The 9462-nt window shown below is 41.0% G+C and overlaps 1 protein-coding gene across 1 annotated transcript; it reads left to right on the top strand.

Annotated features, from left to right (window-relative positions):
• The first annotated feature begins 244 nt into the window (after positions 1 to 244).
• LOC120026040 (60S ribosomal protein L28-like) lies at positions 245 to 9124 on the top strand. Its single transcript, XM_038970824.1, has 5 exons — positions 245 to 352; positions 2091 to 2181; positions 2416 to 2539; positions 8157 to 8275; positions 8983 to 9124. The coding sequence occupies exons 1-5, from the start codon at positions 306 to 308 to the stop codon at positions 9070 to 9072; spliced, it is 471 nt and encodes a 156-aa protein (XP_038826752.1). The 5' UTR covers positions 245 to 305; the 3' UTR covers positions 9073 to 9124.
• Positions 9125 to 9462: the final 338 nt, after the last annotated feature.

The following is a 9462-nucleotide window of genomic DNA, read 5'->3' as shown; positions in this document are numbered from 1 at the left end:
CTAGATTCGAGCCAACGTCTTAAGTAGTTGAACATGTTATTTCTCCAATCTCGTGAAAGTGACAAACTGACACGTTTTCATTTTCGTCAAAAACAACTTTATATCGAAGGAGTGCCTTTGATTTGACGGTTTGCACATGCGCAGTACGGCTGGAGACTACCTTTTAGACCCATTGATGTGTTACTGCGCATGAGCTTAACTAGCCAACGTCGCCATGACATTGCCTACAAGCGTTATCCGGGATTTCAGTTTCTGCCTATCTTTATAGTGTACTGTCTTTGGTGCAATGATCTAACAAATAGTCCATGAAATCCGGTTTCCGCCCTTTTCTTTCCTCTTCCTCCTCCGAAAGGTAACGTGGTCTCTTAGTGTGCTAGTCGTCGTATGCAAAAGTTACATTTTTGACCGGTCTGTTGTTTAGGTTGCTAATCGTTTAACGACATAATAACTTAAATTCTTATTACATAGGTATGATATTGTTTGTACCGATAATTTGATCGAATGTTTAATATAAATACTTCAAATCTGTCATTCTGCTGCTAGGCCTAACTCGGTCTGCTATGCTAGCTGGCAAGGTTCAGCCAATGCAAGAACCCGGGTCTTCGCTCTTTGTCCTCATTTGTAATCTGGTTTAGCTAATGTTACTGTCAATTTGATCAATTGTTGGCATGGTAATGCATTCATTTATGTCTTTAATCGGAAGGGTTTGACAATACCGTGTTAAGTCCCCACGCCACATGTTCAATTAATTTATCTAGATAGCTAGCTACTGTAGCTTCCTACCCAATTTAATCTAAGTTAAAAAGCCCGTTTTACATCAGCAGATGTCAAAGTGCTATACAGAAACCCAGCCTAAAACAGCAAACAATGCAGATGTAAAATTGTATTTATTTAACCTTTATTTATCTAGGCAAGTCAGTCAAGAACAAATTCTTATTTACAATGACGGCCTACCAAAGGCAAAAGTCCTATGGGGGCTGGGATAATAAAAAAAAATTGTATGTATATATATATGTGTGTGTATATGACAAAAAGCACATCATGACAAGAGACAACAACATAGCAAGGCAGCAACACATGACAACACAGCATGGTTGCAACAACATGATAGTAGCACAAAACATGGTACAAACATTGGGCACAGACGACAGCACAAAGGTCAAGAAGGTAGAGACAACAATATGTCACGCAAAGCAGCTACAACTGTCAGTAAGGGTGTCCATAATTGAGATAAAACTGTCCAGTTTGAGTGTTTGTTGCAGCTCGTTCCAGTCGCTAGCTGCAGTGAACTGAAAAGAGGAGCGACCCAGGGATGTGTGCTTTGGGGACCTTTAACAGAATGTGACTGGCAGAACGAGTGGAGGATGAGGGCTGCAGTAGATAACTCAGATAAAGGGGAGTGAGGCCTAAGAGGGTTTTATAAATAAGCATCAACCAGTGAGTCTTGCGACAGGTATACAGAGATGCCCAGTTTACAGAGGAGTGTAGAATGCAGTGAGGTGTCCTATAAGGAGCATTGGTGGCAAATCTGAGGGCCGAATGGTAAAGAACATCTAACCGCTCGAGAGCACCCTTACCTGCCGAACTATAAATTATGTCTCTGTAATCTAGCATGGGTAGGATGGTCATCTGAATCAGGGTTAGTTTGGCAGCTGGGGTGAAAGAGGAGTGATTACGATAGAGGAAACCAAGTCTAGATTTAACTTCAATCGGCAGCTTTGATATGTGCTGAGAGAAGGACAGTGCACCGTCTAGCCATACTCGCAAGTACTTGAATGAGGTGACTACCTCAAGCTCTAAACCCTCAGAGGTAGTAATAACACCTGTGGGGAAGCACAGTGGCTAGGAAAAACATGCTAGCCATTTAGTAAATTCAATTTACTTCAGTTCGCCAACGTGGATGGTAAGTTAGGTACATTTTTGATAACTACAGGAAATGGGACTCAAACCGGTCCTGAAAAATTTATGATTTATAGCCTGGTTTTTAGCAAACGTTAGAACAAGTACTGAGAGTAAGCTGATAGTTTTTGGGGGAACATGTCTTTGGTTACTGTTATGTAACTTCTATTGACGCTTCTTGTCTGCCCCAGGTTAGTCAACATGTCGTCTCATCTGCAGTGGATGGTCATTAGGAACTGCTCCAGCTTCCTCATCAAGAGGAACGGACAGACCTACAGTACCGTGAGTACAACTGACAGATGGTCCTAGTAAGAGTACCCCACAATTGCACGTGGATCATGAAGTAGAGCATGCATGCAGTCACATGCTCTTTGAGTGTGTTGATATCTTTGGAATGTGTCTATGGTCTGAATGTACATGATTGACCATGCAGGGTCTTGTTGCAGGATTTGTTCTTGCTGCTGATTTGAGGATTTAAGATTTGTTAGTCAAATGTATTTCTCATTTGTTTACCAGGAGCCCAACAACCTGAAGTCCAAGAACTCTTTCCGTTTCAACGGCCTAGTGCACAGAAAGACTGTTGGTGTTCAGCCTGCAGCTGATGGCAAGGGTGTGGTTATTGTGCTGAAGAAACGCGCAGGTAAACATGGTTGTCCAAAATACCAATGATAGATATTTTTAAGTCCTTTATACGAAATGGTTTCGGGTGCGTAGGAGTCAAATTTAGGATACTGGAAGAAATGGGAGACCTATTGAAGTTTTGGATTTATCCCTTTGAGGCTTGAATGCAAAACTAAAGATGTTTATTCAGACCTCATAGTGGCCAAAAGTTTTATAGTGCAGTAAAGTGTATAAATAAAAGATGAAAACCAAAAGTTTTGGCATCAAGCAATCATCCGTGTGAAATGGCTGGCACACACACCTGGCTTCTATTTCAAGGATGTGTCACATGATCAAGCAAGAAAATTGGCAAGATGTATGTCACTACGTAGTACAATGGAATACATGATCTACATTATTCAGTGTTTTCCACAAGTACATGGAGTAGCCAGTCAAATGGAAAAAGTAGCCGGGGGAGCTCTATTTTGGTGGCCTCTGGTACATTCTAATGCCTTGATTCCATCCAAAATGCACACAATTATTGAATACTTTATAGAATTTCCCACCCAGATTTGAAAAATGTGTTGCACTATTGTGTAGAAAGACAAAACTTTTACAATTTTAATTGCTGAAAATTAGAGATGTGCATCCTTTCATGAAAGATTCAAAACATGTATAGATGCATGTGCTCTGATATGATACAGGAACGATACGGTTTGACTAGGGGGCATTAATTGATGAGGTACAATTCAATGTACTAAATGTTTTTGCATGAACACATTCATATTCCATTTAAAATGAATTGCTGCTGATGGGAGCTCAGGAGCTGGGCCTCTAAGCTGGATCTTTCAGATGACTTATCCTTGCCATGTGTGTCAGTTAATGGTTTGGGTGTAGGCATGTGAGCTGAGCCATAGGGCAGACTGAGAATCTACCACCCCATTGTCAGATTGGAAATAGTTAGAATTTATGTTTATGCGCAATATTCTAAATGCCTGTATCGCAGAATCAAGGTATTTTGTCTTTTTTGTTTTTGAGCATTTATGTCCACTTGTTCTCATGTTGACTTTTTGGTCTGGTCACGTTCGCACCTTCCCATTTACATCAGAGAGCTGTATTAGAGGTCGACCGATTATGGTTTTTCAATACCGATACCAATTATTGGAGGACCAAAAAATACCGATTAATCGGCCAATTTAAAAATATATACACTGCTCAAAAAAATAAAGGGAACACTTAAACAACACAATGTAACTCCAAGTCAATCACACTTCTGTGAAATCAAACTGTCCACTTAGGAAGCAACACTGATTGACAATAAATTTCACATGCTGTTGTGCAAATGGAATAGACAAAAGGTGGAAATTATAGGCAATTAGCAAGACACCCCCAAAAAAGGAGTGATTCTGCAGGTGGTGACCACAGACCACTTCTCAGTTCCTATGCTTCCTGGCTGATGTTTTGGTCACTTTTGAATGCTGGCGGTGCTCTCACTCTAGTGGTAGCATGAGACGGAGTCTACAACCCACACAAGTGGCTCAGGTAGTGCAGTTCATCCAGGATGGCACATCAATGCGAGCTGTGGCAAAAAGGTTTGCTGTGTCTGTCAGCGTAGTGTCCAGAGCATGGAGGCGCTACCAGGAGACAGGCCAGTACATCAGGAGACGTGGAGGAGGCCGTAGAAGGGCAACAACCCAGCAGCAGGACCGCTACCTCCGCCTTTGTGCAAGGAGGTGCACTGCCAGCGCCCTGCAAAATGACCTCCAGCAGGTCATTATTTATAATAATGACAATTACAACAATACTGAATGAACACTTATTTTAACTTAATATAATACATCAATAAAATCAATTTAGCCTCATAAATAATGAAACATGTTCAATTTAGTTTAAATAATGCAAAAACAAAGTGTTGGAGAAGAAAGTAAAAGTGCAATATGTGCCATGTAAGAAAGCTAACGTTTAAGTTCCTTGCTCAGAACATGAGAACATATGAAAGCTGGTGGTTCATTTTAACATGAGTCTTCAATATTCCCAGGTAAGAAGTTTTAGGTTGTAGTTATTATAGGAATTATAGGACTATTTCTCTCTATACGATTTGTATTTCATAAACCTTTGACTATTGGATGTTCTTATAGGCACTTTAGTATTGCCAGTGGAACAGTATAGCTTCCATCCCTCTCCTCGCCGCTACCTGGGCTCGAACCAGGAACACATCGACAACAACCACCCTCGATGCAGCGTTACCCATGCAGAGCAAGGGGAACAACTACTCCAACTCTCAGAGCGAGTGGCGTTTGAAACGCTATTAGCGCGCACCCCGCTAACTAGCTAGCCATTTCACATCAGTTACACCAGCCTAATCTCGGGAGTTGATAGGCTTGAAGTCATAAACAGCGCAATGCTTGAAGTATTGCGAAGAGCTGCTGGCAAAACGCACGAAAGTGCTGTTTGAATGAATGCTTACGAGCCTGCTGGTGCCTACCATAGCTCAGTCAGACTGCTCTATCAAATCATATACTTAATTATAACATAGAAATACTAGCCTTGGGTCATTCATATGGTCTAATCCGGAAACTATCATCTCGAAAACAAAACGTTTATTCTTTCAGTGAAATACGAAGCCGTTACGTATTTTATCTAACGGGTGGCATCCATAAGTCTAAATATTACTGTTACATTGCACAACCCTCAATGTTATGTCATAATTACGCCAAATTAATTCGCAATGAGCCAGGCGGCCAAAACTGTTGCATATACCCTGACTCTGCGCGCAATGAACGAAAGAGAAGTGACACAATTTCACCTGGTTAATATTGCCTGCTAGCCTGGATTTCTTGTACATATGTATTGATTTTAAGAAAGGCATTGATGTTTATGGTTAGGTACACGTTGGAGCAACAACAGTCCTTTTTCGCGAATGCGCACCGCATCGATTATATGCAACGCAGGACACGCTAGATAAACTAGTAATATCATCAACCATGTGTAGTTATAACTAGTGATTATGATTGATTGATTGTTTTTTATAAGATAAGTTTAACCTTTCTAGGACACACGTTCCGCTAGCGGAACCCCCCCCACAACATTCCGCTGAAAAGGCAGCGCGGGAAATTAAAAAAAAAAAAATGAAATATGTAGCTTTCACATATTAACAAGTCTAATACAGCAAATGAAAGATACACCTATTGTTAATCTACCCATCGTGTCCGATTTTAAAAATGCTTTACAGCGAAAACACAACATATGATTATGTTAGATCACCACCAAGTTCAAAAAACACAGCCATTTTCCCAGCCAAAGATAGGAGTCACAAAAACAGAAAGAGATAAAATTAATCACTAACCTTTGATCTTCATCAGATGACACTCAGGACATCATGTTACACAATACATGTATTTTTTGTTCGATAATGTGCATATTTATATCCACAAATCTCGGTTTACATTGGCGCCATGTTCAGAAATGCCTCCAAAATATCCTGAGAAATTGCAGAGAGCCACGTCAAATAACAGAAATACTCATCATAAACTTTGATGAAAGATACATGTTTTACATATAATTAAAGATACACTTATTCTTAATGCAACCGCTGTGTCAGATTAAAAATAAAAAACTTTACGGAAAAAGCACACCATGCAATAATCTGAGACGGCGCTCAGATAAAAACAACATATCTCCGCCATGTTGGAGTCAACAGAAATACGAAATTACATCATAAATATTCCCTTACCTTTGATAATCTTCATCAGAATGCACTCCCAGGAATCCTAGTTCGACAATAAATTGTTGTTTTGTTCGATAATGTCAATTATTTATGTCCAAGTAGCTACTTTTGCTAGCGCGCTTAGTACACATATCCAAACGCTCGTGCAAGTCACGCATAACGTCGGACGAAAACTTCAAAAAGTTATATACAGGTCGAATAAACTGGTCAAACTTAGAGAATCAATCTTCAGGATGTTGTTATATATCCAATAACGTTTTAACCGGAGCATTCCTTCGTGTCTGTATAAGTTATGGAACGCAAGGCGATATCATGTGGAATGCGCGTGAACCAGGAACTGGCAATCTGCCAGACCACTGACTCATTCCCCTCTCATCCGGCCCCACAACACAGTATAAACTTCATTCAACGTTCTACCGACTGTTGACATCTAGTGGAAGGCGTAGGAAGTGCAAACAAATCCATATCTTCCTGGGATTTGAATAGGTGATGAGTTGAAAAACAACCAGCCTCAGAATTTCCAGTTCCTGTTTGGAAGTTTGCCGGCCATATGAGTTATGTTATACTCACAGACATAATTCAAACAGTTTTAGAAACTTCAGAGTGTTTTCTATCCAATAGTAATAATAATATGCATATATTAGCATCTGGGACAGAGTAGGAGGCAGTTCACTATGGGCACGCTATTCATCCAAAGTGAAAATGCTGCCCCCTATCCCTAAAAAGTTAATGCTAGCTTAGCAACTTACCTTGGCTTCTTACTGCATTCGCGTAACAGGCGGGCTCCTCGTGAGGCAGGTGGTTAGAGCATTGGACTAGTTAACCGTAAGGTTGAAAGGTTGAATCCCTGAGCTGACAAGGTAAAAATCTGTCGTTCTGCCCCTGAACAAGGCAGTTAACCCACCGTTTGTTCCTAGGCCGTCATTGAAAATAAGAATGTGTTCTTAACTGACTTGCCTAGTTAAATAAAGGTGGGGGAAAAAACAGCAAAATCGGCGTCCAAAATTACCGATTTCCGATTGTTATGAAAACTTGAAATCGGCCCTAATTAATCATCCATTCCGATTAATCGATCGACCTCTAATCTGTATATAATGACTAGATGCTCATGTCTCCGCCCTAACAATGGGATTCGTTGTCCCTTAGGCGGGAGGGCAGGCAACAAGCTTAGGTTCAAAATAAGTGCATAGAAACGCATTGGGATTATTTTGGACTGATTTTGGCGAGAGTGAAACTTCTCGCTTCACTGCTATCTCCCAAGCCCCTCCCCCTACCACTCACAACAACAAAGATGAGAGATCACATCTTCCTCTCTGACAAATGGTTTCAACTCGCTATTTGAGGTTTGGTCCAACAGAATCGGTCATATGGACACCGTAACACACCGTAACATTATTTTACTGTGATAGAGAATTTAACCTTTCATACCCTGTTTATGTTTCAACTCAAATTCCAAGCAGCACAGACACTACGAACACAGATGTACCAATGAACATTCATTCTGGAAAATGAATGATCCGTTTGCCACGCGTGCATTACGGGACAACGTATCACTAGCAGTACTTTAGTCAAGAGTGTTATACTAGCTGTGTGTGCTGACCTTTTTACACTGATGATGGTGTGATGCCGAAACATTTGGTTTGTTTTTCACCCCTCCCTAATAACAACCAGGAAATGCAAGAACTGTTCACATACCTGTATGTGGTGATGCTTTGATACCTGTCATGATAATCCACCTCGGTCGTAAATCACCGTAGCAAAGTTGTCTCGCTGCTTCGTGTTGTTGTAAAGATATTAGGTCGCTGTTGTGCCTGTGATCCACGTTCATGTGGATCTAACCGCTCATGACTCATTGCTTTAAGTCAGAGCGTACTCCGAGAATTGAGGGAGCTTGGTCATGTTAATGATACCGTTTCTTGTTATTCCTCAGGCCAGCGCAAGCCTGCCACTTCATATGAGAAGATCACCATCAACAAGAACTCCCGCGCCACTCTGAACAGCCTGAGGCACATCATCCGCAAGAACAACTACAGGAACGACCTGCGCATGGTGAGCCCTCTATCTACTAAACCTCATGTTTTTCTGTTGGTCTTCAATATTGGTCCTTGGGACCAACAGGGTGTGATGGCTTTTGTTCCAGCCCAGCACTATATGTTGAATCGGGTGTGTTAGCGCTGGGTTGGAACAAAAGCCTGTATACCTTGTGGGATTCAGGACTAGGATTGCAGACTGCTGTAGTGCTACCCAAGCTTACAGCCGAGACATTGAGTATCTATCTCACTGACGGTGAATTTTTTTCTTTTTCTGACATGGATTAATCCTGGCCCTGGACTAAAGTATGTTCAATGTCAGTTACCGAATGAAATAGCTTTTTTTAGTCCAGCAGTAGGCTTAATCAGTGTCCAGGAAACTGGCCCTTGCCGCTATAGACCTTGAATAAACCTGTAGGGCTTAAGGTTGTATGATGGATTAGTGGTTAGACCCTAAGCAGGTAAAGCACAAGTCTCAAACTCATTCCACGGAGGGCTGAGTGGCTGCAGGTTTTCGCTCCTCCCTTGTACTTGATTGATGAATTAAGGTCACTAATTAGTAAAGAACTCCCCACGCCTAGTTGTCTAGGACTTAATTGAAAGGAAAAAAACTAAAACCTGCAGACACTAGGCCCTACATGGAATGAGTTTGACACCTTGAGGTAAAGATCGATCTCAGTCTAACATCTTGAGTCATTATTTGAGTGGTGTGCTTTGTTTTCCTAGGCTGCGCTGCGTCGTGCCAGCGCCATCCTGATGAGCCAGAAGCCTGTGGTGGTAAAGAAAAGGCGTTCCAAGGCTGCCAAAACCGCATAAATAGTTGTAAAATTACGACAAATAAATAAAAACTTTTTTTGGGGAAAAACACTACCCTGTCATGTCTTAAATGTTTTATATTTTAATAAGAATAAAGCGCAATGTGTTTAGCATGTTTGTAAGCTAGATAAATTGGCTAGCTAAACAGAAAAAGCTAAGCTACTTTAATTTGCCACGCTACAAGCTAGGCAATAATTGGATATACCAAATAGAGCTGCAAACCCAGCCTGACAATGACAATAAGCTAATTGTGTTTAAGTGTGGAGTCAATCGAGGGGACTATTTCATAAAGCCATTAGAAGAATGTTGCAGATCTCTATTTCGGCTGCTGCTGACAACTGCATGTGAGTTCTACATTATAATTGTCTTCAAATTGTTTGCATATAACAT

Source organism: Salvelinus namaycush, chromosome 31, assembly GCF_016432855.1.
Source record: "Salvelinus namaycush isolate Seneca chromosome 31, SaNama_1.0, whole genome shotgun sequence".
Taxonomy (NCBI): Eukaryota; Metazoa; Chordata; class Actinopteri; order Salmoniformes; family Salmonidae; genus Salvelinus; species Salvelinus namaycush.
Note: the sequence above shows the minus strand (reverse complement) of the source record. Positions and strands in the feature narration are given on the sequence as shown.

What these genes read in the sequence shown, in the direction of transcription:
- LOC120026040 (XM_038970824.1), top strand. Translation starts at nt 306, where the DNA reads ATGAAATCCGGTTTCCGCCCTTTTCTTTCCTCTTCCTCCTCCGAAAG. An exon ending in ACGGACAGACCTACAGTACC is followed by an intron (nt 2,182 to 2,415) that starts GTGAGTACAACT and finishes TTTGTTTACCAG; the next exon opens with GAGCCCAACAACCTGAAGTC. An exon ending in TGTGCTGAAGAAACGCGCAG is followed by an intron (nt 2,540 to 8,156) that starts GTAAACATGGTT and finishes GTTATTCCTCAG; the next exon opens with GCCAGCGCAAGCCTGCCACT.